Below are 15,385 nucleotides of genomic sequence, written 5' to 3'. Positions count from 1 at the left end.
ATAATCTTGATTTTAAAAGAGATTTACTGGCATTTTTTGTTGCAGCTCTAATCGTATGATCATAAATATGCATAGCGGGTGGTTGGATGGGAGCATCACCCTTGAATCATATACCTATGATGTTCGCATGGGTGTACGATCCGATAGTGATGTCGTTTCTTCTTCTCTTTACTAGCCTATCCTGCTTCTTTGGTTTGTGATTGTATTTTTGACAGGGGATATTTTTTTTTCTGTAAATCTTCTGCCTGTTTGTTCTTGGTTATTTATAATTTAGCTTATGATATCTTTAGGTTATGATTTTGATTTACATTTGTACTATTTTTGTTAGATTGTTTGTTTTTTTGTTTCAGCGGTCTCTCATATAACCTCAATTGTGTTGGAAGAGACCTAAAGCAACAAACAAACAAACAAAATAAATATGCATAGGATATAGTATGATGGATCAATTTCTCTAAATTCTTGTTGAAGAATTCAGAATATCCCCATATTCGCTACTTGATGTCTTTTCACTTGTTTTTCCTGCTGAAACGAATACACTGCTGTTATATTACTAATACTAATATTACACATCTGACAAAATACATCAAAGTATATTAAAACCTCCACTTTTCCACCCATGTAATTTTAAGAACATGTGAGTTTAGGGAGACACCTTTTGTGCTAATTGTAAAGCCTCTAACACACAAGCAAAACCATTCACAACCACACAATACTGTGTTCACTACGGCAGTGAAGCTATGGCAGTATTCAAATGTATTGGTTTGGAATTCAGGTTGAGAGATATTGTATTTAATGAAGAAAGTATGATAATAATTAAGTTGTCGTGAATTGCAACTGAATAAAATACAAGAAGAGGTCACTATTGTCAATTTTACCCCCCCCCCCCCCCCCAACTAATTTGGTCTGCCTGGGCAGTGTCTCAAATCCTCATCTGGGAGGGAGGCAGTAGGAGTTTTTTGTTAATGAGTATATAGAATAGGTTTTTATTACATCCGTTAAAAACATGCATACATGAAATGATTATTATGGTTTCCTCATGAAGTATGGGCTAGGGAAAAAATAGCAACTTTGCACAAAGGACTCAAATGATATTATGGAGATACCAATAAATCAGTACCAAATGAATTCAATGGACGAGGAAGAAGGAAAGGAAGAAAGTACTCATTTAATGACCTATAAAATTTGCAATAGTATGTGATTGTACCATTTGAGTGCATCTCTTTTGATGGACATAGAGTGCATTTATGGGTGTGCTCAGATTAGACACTGAGGATAGATTTCCTTGGATGCAATTGTAGTTTTAATTAGTTCTCTCTGGGTGGGGATCCTGACCTCCCATAGCGGGCAGGGAGGTACATACTGTGTCTTCTATCCCCTTATATCTGTTTTCTAACATGCTTTCTGTCTTTGTCTTGGAATGAGATTACTTGGTTTTGTCCTGGCTCTGGCCGGAGTCCTAGCTGGGAGGGAAATAGTCAAATGCATAGTTATTGTTTTGGGAGATGATATTTTTTTCATTGTAAATAATCTCTCTGTTATGTATTATTATTTTTATTTTGAATGTATAATGTAAGCATTTGAGTGTATTCCTCTTTGTTGGATTTTGTGCTTGTGTCTGGATGAGACTTGTAGGTGATTTCAAGCTAAGTACATTGGTGGTATGCTCTTGGAATCTACATCTGATCCCTATTTGTTCTCAGTTCCCCTTTGTCTTACTTTTTCTTGGGTGCTTTAATTGTAATTCTAGAACTTTTTACTATCCCATTTTCTTCCTTTTTACTGGCGCTGATATAACCTAAATGTGTTGCAAGCGCCGTAAAACCCTTAAAAACAAAAAACAAATAATTAGTTCTCTTGTCAAACTTAAGCACAGCTGACCTTGAGGCGTATATTATTTTGACCATCTTACTCAGCTTCCCTTTCACTAGCAGACTGATATGACTTGAAATTGTTAGAAGTTCTGTAAATTACCAACCACAAAGCAGAGAAAAATGAAACTGAGATGTCATCTTATTGGCTGTTCTGCAGTGGCATTGTTTTCAAAGGTTTTGAATGTCAATAGACACTGTCGTTATGCAACATCTGATAGCATTACATTTATTTATCCATTTAGGAAAACTAACAGAATTATTTAACACAAATGGTACAAATGTAAAATTAGACTCTTGAAAGCAAAGTATAAAACATACATAATATAACAATCTTCTCTTCCCCCCCCCTTTTCTCTCTCTCTCTCTCTCTCTCTCTCTCTCTCTCTCTCTCTCTCTCTCTCTCTCTCTCTCTCTCTCTCTCTCTCTCTCTCTTTCTCTGTCGTTGTCAGAAAATCATCTGTGTCAGGAATTTTATTGTTGAGGGAGATGACAATTGTTTGTCAGATCAATCTGCATGGTATGAGTCAGTTGTGAATAATCCCTTGTTTATTCAAATTCAAGAAATCAATACGAACTTGGTCAGAGAATAAATCTGCCAATTTATCTTTCTGTATTAACTAAAGGTTTAGTATCAGGTTCAGCTTAAGTGTTGGTCTTTAGAGTATATTCGTCTTTATTTTTATTTGCAGACTGGCTTTGATGACCAAAGACTGGCTGAAATCATCACAGGACAGTCTGAGCGGTCAACGTGAGTTGATTTTTATTATATTGCAATGCGATGTTGGAAGATACTTTGCTCTGTCTAGAGGTATGGTCCACAACTCACCTCAAATTATTCTGAAGGTTGTAGATGGCCTAAGAATGTATAAAAGTCAAAACATGATCAGATTTATGTTTTTCTCCTCTGGATACACTTTTATGCTCGATCTTGTAAGGTTGGTGATTGAGATAATGGCGTCCGTCATTATTCTGATAGATTCGAACCAGTTATTATGCGTCATTATGAGGGAAATGACGTCACGACTATTGAACCCTATTGTGTTTGCATTTAATACGTGCAGGTGTCCTGACAGCCCATTTGGTAGAGCACTTAATTTGTACACAAAGGAATTGAGATTGATCCTGGATGCAGTTGAGATTTTTTTCTTACTTCCCTGTCCTCCCAGCAGAGATTTGGTAACTGGGTGCATTAACTCTAACAGTGCTTTGCGATAGACTAGTGTCCTATCCAAATGATATCAAACAATTGCTAATGTTCATTCAATCCATAAAACCAACATAAACTTTGGCTCCATAGGCCCAATGGCTTTGAATGGCTACTACTTTTTGGATAAGTGCTTTATCTTGTTTTTTCTTTCAATTCTGAAATGTCATTGCAAGCCTTGTGTATTGTTAATGTTTTATGGTTTTTGACACCACCAGGTCCCCAGAGCTTGAACCCGTGTCAGTGAAAGGAAGGAATGAGTTGGCAGATATGGAATGGAAAGAAAAGTTGGAGAAGCAAAGGCAGGAGAATCAGTTTCACCAATTTGTAGAAAACAACCTCATCCTTCGACAGGGATTTGTGGATAAACGCAAAGTACATATTTTTTTCTTCATCTCTATCTGTCTTTCTTACTTTTTTTTTAATGTCTTCTCTTCCTTTCATTTTTTTTTTTTTCAAAATTGTATATTGCTACAAACGGTTGCGTTTATGTGAATTGAATCTTTAGTAACATTGGTCATCAAACAAATAGTATTAAGCTCTTGACCAAAAAATAAAATTATTGTATGATTGCAATAATTATTTTGATGAATTCTTAAATTCTGACATGCTCAAATTTATTTCCCAGGGATTTTTTGCCAGAAAGAGAATGTTGCTGTTGACAGAGGGACCACACTTGTATTATGTGGATGCTCATAACAAGGTGTTGAAGGGAGAAATACCTTGGTAAGTTGCAAGTGAATTATAGGGGTGTATGTTCCATTTTAAAATAAAAGAAACCACTTTACATGTGCTTATGGATTGCCCATTATACAACGTGCAACGTTCGAACCACTGGGTCACCCCTACAACACTCAACACAAAGCTCTATGGTGAGGCTGAGGACCTAAAGCGGACCACAGACTTCATAGCAGATATCGGACTGCAGCCATAGATGTCCATCAGAGGAACGAAGAAGAAGAAGAAGAAGAAAATAAAAGAAGTTACCCAGTTACTCATATCCAGTTCACTCCGCTTAATCACACATTGGCTAATTGCGCACTCTGCTTATACCCTACATATTCCAGAAAAACTCTGTTTAATCTCACACCTTCGCTTAATCGCTACCCCTTGATCATTTTAATTGCCGAAAAAATATCTTAAAAATACACAAAAAAGTATTGGAAAATGTGTTTCTCATTGAAGCATTCCCGCCAATGCGATTCCACTGTCTCTCTAACCCCGATTAGGTCAGACTCACAATTCTTGTTGACTGACAACAAAGGATTAGCTGACCTGACTGTGCTAATTGACTCTTCATCACAAGGTGTGAAATGTGATCACAGCCCACTCAAAGCCAGGTGTTTGTTTACATTGTCTGACCACTCGATTGCAATTCACTACCTGTACATTGTTTTCCTCTATTGGGCCGTGAACAAAGGATTACAGAGAGGACTTGTGTCTCGTCTTTTGTTTTATCCATACGGTCCCAGTCCACATTGACACACACAAAGTGGAGTCTTTTGAATTGTTTACCATGTGTGACGATCAGCTTGGTGAAAGAAAAATTATGCTTTTACTCAACAATTGCACTGCCCATCCGAAAAACTTGGAATTGAAGAATTTAAAAAGTGTTTTCCTTCCACCCAACACTACCTGTCTGATCCAAGACATGGACCAAGGAATCGTAAAGAATTGAAAAGGACATTATCGGTCTTTGTTGAATTCAAGAATTCTTGCAGCTCTTGATGCAGACAAATCCACCAATGCCTTAACAGTTGCCAGAAAATTTACCATTCTGGATGCAATCTACCTTACCAAAGCCTTGTGGGAGCAGGGAAAGATGGAGACTATTGTTAACTGCTTTATCAAAGCAGGGTTTAAATGCAGTGACAACCAACAGCCATATAAAATCAACAATGCTGTTCCCATTCCACACAACTTTTCAGAAGAAGCACTCGATTGATTTCTTCTTCTTCCTTTACTTGCAGTCCATCTTTGGTGTATTGTCGCAACATTTAAATAAGCAATATTTAACATGACATAGTTGTATGATGATGATGATGACGTTGTTGTTGTTGATGTAGTTGTTGTTGATGCCGTTTTGTTTTGTTTTGTTTTTTCCCCCGATTACTACGATGTTACTAGTGTACATCTGTGTGAGTGTGTCTATGTCAATATTGTATTGTTATAAATGTGTAACCAAATGACAAATTGCCACTTTTTTGAGGATAATAAAGATTTATTATTATTATTATATTGTAGTATTCTTATAAAATGATCCAAATCATCGCGTCTTCAGTGAGGTTGTTCCAAAGTCATATTGTTGATGGCATAACGGATTGCATATGACTTTGTAATTTCGAACTTGGTGTTAAGTATCGTTGGTCATGACCACTTTTTCTAGAAATTGTTGGTCTTGGTTGGAGTTTGTTAGTTTCAACTTTTACCAGACCTTTGAGCATCTTATAAAACATTTGTTGAAATGGACAACAATATACCCATCAGCGTTGAACTGACATCTCAGGAGGTACTGGACTCCATTCAGCCACACAAAAGACAATGCCTGGATAATAATATGAGAATGAGTCATTGGAATGTGACACACCAACCCTGAAAAACACTGAAAAATTTGACATGGTGGACAAACTACGCCATTTCATCAAGAAGAATGCTTGACAGATGATCTAACAACATTGGCGAGATTGGAGACAAGGGTTTATAAACAGTTTGCATAGCAATCAATACTTCACAATTACTATTCTTACAAACAATAATGTCACATTTGTTGTCAATAAAACATGAAAAAGAAAAGAAAAAGAATCGCACACTCCGCTTAATCGACACACTGACCTGAATCCTGAGGGTGTGTGATTAAGTGGAGTCGACTGTACTTAGTTCTTCCATATCTTTGATATATTGGGCTGTCCAGACTCACCATTCATCTCTTCCTTGTGCTGTCAAGCATCCCTCATACCAGGTCAGCTTAGATTAAAGGAGGATTTATTTTATCACATATCAATGTTTTTCTATTTGAATAAAACATGCATCCTTATTCTTGTGTTCTTGGTAATACCATATTGCCTGATATTAAGAACTGTTATATGACTATAGCAGATTTATTGAGGAGCAAATCATGTGACTGGAATGTTGTAAGGCCAAATCCTCTAGTCAGAAAAAAAAAAAGAAACTTGAATAGTGAATGAAATGGTTGTTATAATCCATGCAATGTTATAAATATAACAAGACTCAAAGGTGGAAATCAAATCCAGTATTTGATCTGACTTTAAATGCACACTTTGCAGTTTTCACTATGAAATTATATTCACTATTATAATCTCCCAGTGATGGCTTTACAAAATGGAAAGGGAATGCAGATTAACCCGGCTCAAGTGCATTTTGGTGGTACCCTTTGTACGAGCTGAATGAAATTTGGGTGTACTTATGCACCCTAACGGAGAAAATCAGACAATCCATTATTTTCTACCACAGGCGATATATTAGACAAAAAATACATTTTAAGAAATTTACTCCCTTATTTAAGAAAACAAATCTAGCCCTCAGCATGATGTAACTAGAGTACTATAGTTATGTCATGCACCGAAGTCATCTTTCTCTCTCTCTCTCTCTCTCTCTCTCTCTCTCTCTCTCTCTCTCTTTCTCTCTTACTTCATTCGCTACATTCACAGTGATGAGTGGTTTCATTGGGATTACCCTCTTTGCACTTATTGTTTTTGGCTACTTCTCACTTCATTCACTGCACCTGTGTTGGTTCTGTCGTGGCTCTGCATGTTGCGCATGCCAGGTGTCTGATGCACATTAGTGATGTGTCTTTTTATCTGATATTTTGACACAGTTTGCTATATTTCTTTGTATCAGGTTTCGACATCACTATTTCTTTGTAATTTACAGTTGTTCGTCTGAACATTGTCAGCCACATTTTTTGGCGAATTTTTGATAATTAATTCGTAACTGAAACAGATATCTTTGTTTTATTTTGTTTTGTATTGCCGGCTTCAATCTGATTTGTTAACTTCACTTCATTTTCAAAAAAATGCTCAATGAGTCACTTTCTCCTAAAGACAAAGAAGAAATAGAAGACCAAAAACTAAACGATTCTGAAACATGTCCGAAAAATTTGTAGATCGTGGAAGCAACCTTCACTGGATAGAAGGCAAAGTCAGCAATAAATTATCAATGTCTGTTGAGGTAACCGATGGTTTAAAGAAAATTTCAGACGATTTTTGAAAAGACGATTACAGGCCTGATAAGGTGGAAGTCAATTTGGAAAAAAATTGGTCCCTTGGGGCAGTGACATTGTGTCCTCTAAATTGGGAGAGAAAGAAGCTGTCACTCTTCTTTACGAGTGAGAGGAGACACTGGGTGGCAGCTGACAAAGGCTAAGAACCTGGGTGACAGCTGCCAGGCAGATTTGGGACATTATGCGACCACTGAAGAGATTTTGCAAACTGGTTAGATCCTCATAACATTGAAATTATCAGAAGTTACGACCATGATAATAGTAACTGATGTATAGCACTGTTTGTGAAACTGGGTGGGGTTCCAGACCTCCCATAGTGGGCAGGGAGGCACTTACTGTGTCTTCTATCCCCCTATATCTGTTTTCCAACATGCTTTATGTCTAGTCTTTGTCTAGGAATGAGATTACTTAGTTTTGTCCTGGCTGGAAACCTTGGCTGGGAGGGAAACAGTTAAATGTATAGTTAGAGTTTTGGGAGACGATATTTTTTGTCTTGTAAATCATCTCTTTTTTATGCACTTTATTATTTTTTGTTCTACACACACACACACACACACACACACACACACACACACACACACACACACACACACATTTATGATTTGTAAACATTTAAGTGTATTCCTCTTTGTGGGGACCTGTGCTTGTGTCAGGATGAGACATTAAGGTGATCTCAAACTAAGTACAATGATTATGTGCTCTTGGAATCTACATCTGTTCCCTATTTGAACCAACTCCCCTTTGTCTTACTTTTTATTTGGTGCTTTAATTGTAATTCCAAAACTTTTGACTATCCCATTTAATCCTTTTTACTGGTGCTGATATGACCTAAATGTGTTGCAAGCTTAAAACGAACAAAAACAATGTGTGTGCAAACAGGACGACTTGATGCCGGGTTATAAGTTAAATCCTGCCATGTAAATCATTAAGGTGAGCTCCCTTTGCTCTTATTTTTTCTCATCACATGTTTTTAATGTTTTTTGTTACTTTCCATTTTAGGTCTAGAGAATTACGAGCTGAAGCCAAAAATTTCAAGATATTCTTTGTTCACACAGTAAGTTAATTTCACATTGTATTCATAGCATTTCTTAGCGGTTGGTAATGAATTCTCTTTAAGTTAGGGGAATATTGGCAATCTGGGTCAGTGGATTCTACATTGGTCCATATAATTTTATAAAATATATTCTTTGACGAGACTCAACATCATTTGACTTTTGTTTCAAGATAAGGCGGCCTACACACCAAGCTGCTGATGAGATTTTTTTTTTCAGATTTCAGATAATAAATAAAAACAAATAAAATTCCTTTTATTCATCCCATAGGGGAAATTTGTCTCTAGGGTCTATTCCAAGGGAAGACTGGAATAACCCAGGCATCAGCCGCAGTGCAGTGCCGCAAAAGGTAGGGCGAGGTGACTTGCTCAAGACCACACAGCGCAGCGACGGTCGATCGAACTTGGTACCTTCCGGGTACGAAGCAAAGCAACACTTTACTTACAGGGCAAGACATGATGCCTGTTAGATGATATTACATATTTTCAGACAGACAAAACCTGTTAACGACCAGGTAATCATTTTCCAAGGACTCAAAAATGCGCCACTCAGAGTGGGACCTGAACCCTGGACCTTCCAACCTGAAAGCAAGTGACATATCACAAGACCACATAGCAGCAGCATTAGGGAAGAAACTGAAAAATTTTTAATCTGAAAAAATGTTCATCAATGGGTTGCTTGGGCTGTATGTTGTCTTACCTTGTAACAAAGCCAAGTGATGTTGAGTTTGGTCAATGACTGAATGTGAGATATAGGCCACAAAATTCTGGCCCTCGAATTGTGTCTTATGGTAAGGCACTTTACACATATTACCCAACTCAGGTCTGAACGAATACCTTACTATAGGCAGTGATGGATATTGTGAGGGCGCAATTACCAAACTTTATTAATTGCTGTATGAGTTAAAATTTATGTTCTAATGGTGTCCTGAAGGAATAAATAAAGCAGTAAGTGCATCAAGCCGAGGAGATCAGTGGAAATAGGCTATTTAAATATAATTTATATTTTAAAATGGTTTGTGATAGATTTTTGTTTTTGTTTTTTGTTTTTGTCTTTGTAAATCATCTCTCTGTTATGTACTGTTATTTTAGGTAGTGTCAAAATAGTGGGAAAAGTACAAAAAGGAAAATTAAAAAGTTATCTAAAAAATTGTCTTTTTTTGGCTGGAAGCTGGACCGCAAACCTTTCGATTGATATAAAGATAGAATCTTCTTGGCTAACCAAATATCGGATCTGATCCCCAGATGAAGAATTCAGAGCTTTTTTTTTTTTTTTTTTTGCGGGTGGTTGGATGGGAGCATCACCCTTGAATCATATACCTATGATGTTCGCATGGGTGTACAATCCGATAGTGATGTCGTTTCTTCTTCTCTTTACTAGCCTATCCTGCTTCTTTGGTTTGTGATTGTATTTTTGACAGGGGATATTTTTTTCTTCTGTAAATCTTCTGCCTGTTTGTTCTTGGTTATTTATAATTTAGCTTATGATATCTTAAGGTTATGATTTTGATTTACATTTGTACTATTTTTGTTAGATTGCTTGTTTTTTTTTGTTTCAGCGGTCTCTCATATAACCTCAATTGTGTTGGAAGAGACCTAAAGCAACAAACAAACAAAACAAAATCAGAGCTTTTGGGGATTTTTTAGTTGTTGTCTGTACTGTGCACTATGCATTTCTTGTCCTCTTATTCCTTGTATTCACGTATTCCTCGTACAAATCTCAGTATCTAAAATTTATAAATTTGACTGTTTTATTTGTACAACTTCACATATTCCTTGTATCCACAGATTCCTCATCTTGAATATTTATCCTGAGCAAGGACGAGGAATATGTGCTGCATTGTATTTCTTTCTGCTTGCCTGATTCTGCTTCACACTCCCAATTTCATATTTTCATTATTTTTGTTTAGTACCACAAATTTTTTTGACCAAATCTCATTTCCTTTTCTTACAGCCGAATCGCACATATTATCTGGAAAGTCGTCACCCAGATGCCCACCTCTGGGTCAAACGGATACAGGACGTATGGAATAAGTATTACGGGCATGACAACGACAATGGGGACAACAAGAGGTCATGACCTCATACATGTCGTTCCACTTGGTCAGGCTATGACTGACCTAATAAGTCAACAAGTTAATAGTCATATAATGATAAGATATAACTACTAGAGAGCAATAAGCCTAAATGTGAAAAGGTGAGAATAGGAAGGCTTTGTTATGAAAGAATTCAAAGAATTGAAATGTTGGGCACAAAACCTTTGGTGACAAAACAAAAACAAAATTTAGTGAAAATTTTATGTATTCTCCTTGGAATATTCACTTTCTGTTGATCAAGTTAAACACACACTTGCTATAAAATCTCACTATATTTTGTTTATTTGCTTTTTAAAATTGAACTATTACTTATTTCCATTTCTTTTGTGAAATATCTTGCTGATGAAGACTTTGTGCTCAAAATGTTCATCGTTTATATAATTTTTTTTCCGGAGCATTTCTATTTTAACAACTTTACGTGCAAAACTGTTGTAACTTTAACAAATTAACATTGTGATGAATTACTTACAAATCGGATGTTTCACCCGAAAGGAGTTCAGAAAATAAATGTTTTTACTGACATACTGATCAGGTGAAGTAAAAAGCAGATTAAAATGTCATTGTTTTACATCATATCGTCATGATATTTCCTAAGAGGTATGTGTCTCCAGACTTTTGATTTGTTGCTGGCCCTGATTCCCATTGGAATTTTTGATTTGCTTAAATCGAATACACTTGTAAATCTTGATTTACCATACCCCTCCCATCTTCCGCTTTACCTCTAACCTTGCTTATCACCAACTTTATGAAGATATTAACTGACATTATCAAATTAATTATAAAATTATTTAATTTATGACCACGACTAACTTGACATATGCTCTTACACCTGGCATTCAAAGAGTTTAAAATGATGTCAGATATTCTATTGACTGGGTGGGGTTCCTGACCTCCCATAGTAGGCAGAGCGGCACTTCTGTGTCTTCTATCCCCCTAAATCTGTTTTCCAACGTGCTTCCTGTCTTTGTCTTGGAATGAGATTACTTGGTTTTGTCCTGACCCTGGTCAGAGTTCTTGGCTGGGAGGGAAACAGTCGAATGTATAGTTATAGTTTTGGGAGATGCTCTTTTTGTCCTTGTAAATCATCATATGATTTGTAAACATTTGAGTGTGTTCCTCTTAGTGGGATCTTGTGCTTATGTCTGGGTGAGACTTTTAGAAACTAAGTACACTGATAGTGTGCTCTTGGAATCTACATCTGTTCCCTATTTGAACCATTCCCGTTTGTCTTACTTTTTCCTCATGTCCTTTTAATTGTACCTCTAGAATGGTTTTACTATCCAATTCTCTTCCTTTTTACTGGGGCTGATATGACCTAAATGTGTTGCAAGCACCGTAAAACCCTTAAAAACAAAAAACAATATTTTATTCAAATCGTTTTTAGCTTTTTTTTCAATAAAGACTAGAAGTCGATGTGATTATAGTTTTGTTTACAATAAAGTGACCAATTTGCTGCACTTTGATCAAATCTATTTTTTTCATTTTAGCTAGAAATTCTTTTCACTTGGAATATTGATTAATTTAAATGACACCCAGCATGTCAAAATGCCTCAAACCTGAGACTTCAACTCAAGTCAAGACATTTTATCAAGTCATCTTTATCACCTGATGTTTAAAGTAATGGTTTTCTGGCCAACATGAAAAAATTAGTTTTGTCAGTTTATGGCAGTAATGTGATACACTTTCTCTTTCTGGTCAGGATGAATCACGTTCTCAACGTCAAATTATAGTTATGAAATTAGAATAAAATTGATACACTTTTATTATGAGTATGAGTCTCATCAGGGGGAAGTAGTTTTTCATTTCAAAGTGCCAGATTTTATAATTGATTCTACAATTGTAACCACAAAGCAATGAAGGCTTCCTGTGAAAATATAAGCAGTAATGTACTTTGTGTTTTGTTTCTTTCAACGACTGGATTTTGACAAGAAATGTAAACACGCTGCGTTTTTAAAATCAACTTTGTTGATATACACAATATAAACTGACCAATTTTATTTTTGGAAATTTTGATTGAAAGGTGTGCAGTTTCCAAAATGTTGGTTATAGTGGATATGTATCGCTTCAAGCTCTAATATGACTCTAGTGGAAGAAAATGATAAGATAGGTTATCCCCATTAGGGAATATGAACTTTTAAAAAAATAATTCTTTTCTTCAATTCACTTTTATTTTTCGGCATCTAGTTTACTCTGACCTACTAGCAGATTGAGTCTGGGGTCATTATTGGTTGCTAGTCAAAATCGATGATCAATTTAACTTTCAATGAAATGATATTATGTATGTTAATTCTTGTTTGTATGTGTTTGTGTTGTGTGTCTGCGTTTATTTAAGTTTATGTTTGTGTGAGTCTAGCGACTTGTAAACTGACAATATCGTCACAATGTTTTTAAAAAAAATTCTTTTCATCACCATGTTTCACTCTTGTAAGCATATTGACTAAAAACATAGGTACCATATGTTCCAAGAAAATTTTTTCAGACAATTTTTGTCCCCGACTTACAGGTCTGTGTGTTGTAAGGCTTTTGACATGATAATAGCTACTTTAGCCTTCCCTGATTTAGTATTATTCAGTGGTCCACAGCCTTGCTTTTTGTTTTATCCACCTATATAATTTTGACCTTTCCATTTGACTTTGTGTCCTTGTTTTGGTATGAGATCATGGGTGGGGATCCTGACCTCCCATAGCGGGCAGGGAGGTACATACTGTGTCTTCTATACCCTTATATCTGTTTTCCAACATGCTTTCTGCCTTTGTCTTGGAATGAGATTACTTGGTTTTTTCCTGCCCTGGTCGGAGTCCTGGCTGGGAGGGAAGCAGTCAAATGCATAGTTATTGTTTTGGGAGATGATAATTTTTTCCTTGTAAATCATCTCTCTGTTATGTATTATTATTTTTATTTTGAATGTATAATGTAAGCATTTGAGTGTGTTCCTCTTTGTTGGATTTTGTGCTTGTGTCTGGATGACTTGTAGGTGATTTCAAACTAAGTACATTGGTGGTATGCTCTTGGAATCTACATCTGATCCCTATTTGTTCCCACTTCCCCTTTGTCTTACTTTTTCTTGGGTGCTTTAATTGTAATTCTAGAACTTTTTACTATCCCATTTTCTTCCTTTTTACTGGCGCTGATATAACCTAAATGTGTTGCAAGCGCCGTAAAACCCTTAAAAACAACAAAAACATTGGTATGAGATCATCTATTTTTGCCCGAGGACTGCCTGGAATCTTTTACCGAGAGGGAAACAAATTTAACCTTTTTGTAAGAGATAATATTGCTTTCCTTGTAAATCGTTTTTCCATAGTTAGTAATTTACTGTTAGATTTTTAATATGTTTACTTTGTAACCGTTTAAGTGGGATTTTTTTTTCTGGAAGGGGGGGGGGGGGTCATGTTTTCTTTTCTTTTAATGTTTTCGGATGTCCAGTAGCAGTGTCAGTGTGAGACTTCAGGTGGCACCATACCAGCTACAAGAGTAGATTGCTCCTATATCTATTTCAGATTTTTGCTGAAGCCATCCCCTCTGTCTCACTTTTTTGCTTGTTAGCTTGGTCTAAATTTTGTAGCCCTCTATCATCTTCCTTTTTACTGATGCTGATATGATGAAACAATATCGTAAGCTCCTTAAAATCCCTAAAAACAAAACACATCGCACAATTACTGTATCAGTTGTTTTCTTACACAAAGTTTGTCTTTATTAAAGTTTTTTTGTTATAATTTATTATTATTATTATTATTATTATTATTATTATTATTATTATTATTATTATTATTATTATTATTATTATTATTATCATTATTACAGTTCACTCCGCTTTATCGCACATCGGTTAATCGCACACTTCGCTTATATGCTACACATTCCCGAAAAACAAATTTTTTTTCTAGTTAATCACTCCGCTTAATCGCACACCATCTCCGCTTAATTGCAACACCTTGATATCAGTGACAACCAACAAACATATGAAATCAACAATGCTGTTCCCGTTCCACACAACTTTTCGGCCGAAGCATCTGATCAGCTCTTTACAATGGACAAGTATATACCCATCAGCGGTGAACTGACATCTCAGAAGCTACTGAGCTCTATTCAGCCACACAAAGAAAAACAGAAAACAAAACAAAAATAAATCAAACAAAAACCAATAAATAAATTAAGAAACAAACATTCTAATGAAGCTATGTCTTGAATATGACGCTTCCAAGCCCGTAGAAAACCCAGAAGGAAAAGTCCTACATGAATTGCACATGACAACTGGTTTAGATGCTATTATTAGCTTCTCCGCTTAATCGACACATTAACCCAAACTCCCTAGGATGTGCGATTAAGCGAAGTCGACTGTATTATTATTATTATTATTATTATTATTATTATTATTATTATTATTATTATTATTATTATTATTATTATTATTATTATTATTATTATTATTATTATTATTTTTATGATTATTATGATTATTATTATTATTATTATTATTATTATTATTATTATTATTATTATTATTATTATTATTATTATTATTATTATTATTATTATTATTATTATTATATAAATTTTGGATTTTAAAAAAAGTTTAGGTATATGGGGTTTGGGTCTTAAAAACAAACACAAAAAAATACAAAAGCAAAGATTTTCAAAATTTAAAACGTGAATAAAAAACCTGTCATTTGTTAGTGCAATGTTCCAAAACAATTCCACAAATACCTTCACAGTTACAAAATGTCCAACTTCTGTTCTCCCCTTTATTCACCTGATATATTTTTTTCATATATCAAAAGAAATATATAGTTGATAGCTATAAAGGCTGTGTGTACTATCCTTAATGAATAAAAACTAAAACGTTGAAAGATTTTGACATTTGGAGTGATGCAAGAATTTATCATCATCATTTATTATTATTATTTGAATTTGATATGTAAA

The 15,385-nt window shown here is 35.3% G+C and overlaps 1 protein-coding gene across 1 annotated transcript in view; it reads left to right on the top strand.

Annotated features, from left to right (window-relative positions):
• Nucleotides 1-14,533, top strand: part of LOC144973004 (3-phosphoinositide-dependent protein kinase 1-like) — a 34,162-nt gene extending 19,629 nt beyond the window's left edge. The window contains exons 11-15 of the mRNA XM_078914927.1: nucleotides 2,561-2,619; nucleotides 3,294-3,450; nucleotides 3,704-3,801; nucleotides 8,315-8,369; nucleotides 10,321-14,533. Coding sequence (XP_078771053.1) covers nucleotides 2,561-2,619; nucleotides 3,294-3,450; nucleotides 3,704-3,801; nucleotides 8,315-8,369; nucleotides 10,321-10,446 — 495 coding nt within the window. The 3' untranslated portion in view covers nucleotides 10,447-14,533. The remainder of the gene's footprint in view (nucleotides 1-2,560; nucleotides 2,620-3,293; nucleotides 3,451-3,703; nucleotides 3,802-8,314; nucleotides 8,370-10,320) is intronic.
• Nucleotides 14,534-15,385: the final 852 nt, after the last annotated feature.

This window comes from Berghia stephanieae, chromosome 5 (assembly GCF_034508935.2).
Source record: "Berghia stephanieae isolate SIO BIC M18660-M18661 chromosome 5, UCSD_Bste_1.3, whole genome shotgun sequence".
Taxonomy (NCBI): Eukaryota; Metazoa; Mollusca; class Gastropoda; order Nudibranchia; family Aeolidiidae; genus Berghia; species Berghia stephanieae.
This window is presented reverse-complemented; position numbering and strand designations above follow the sequence as displayed.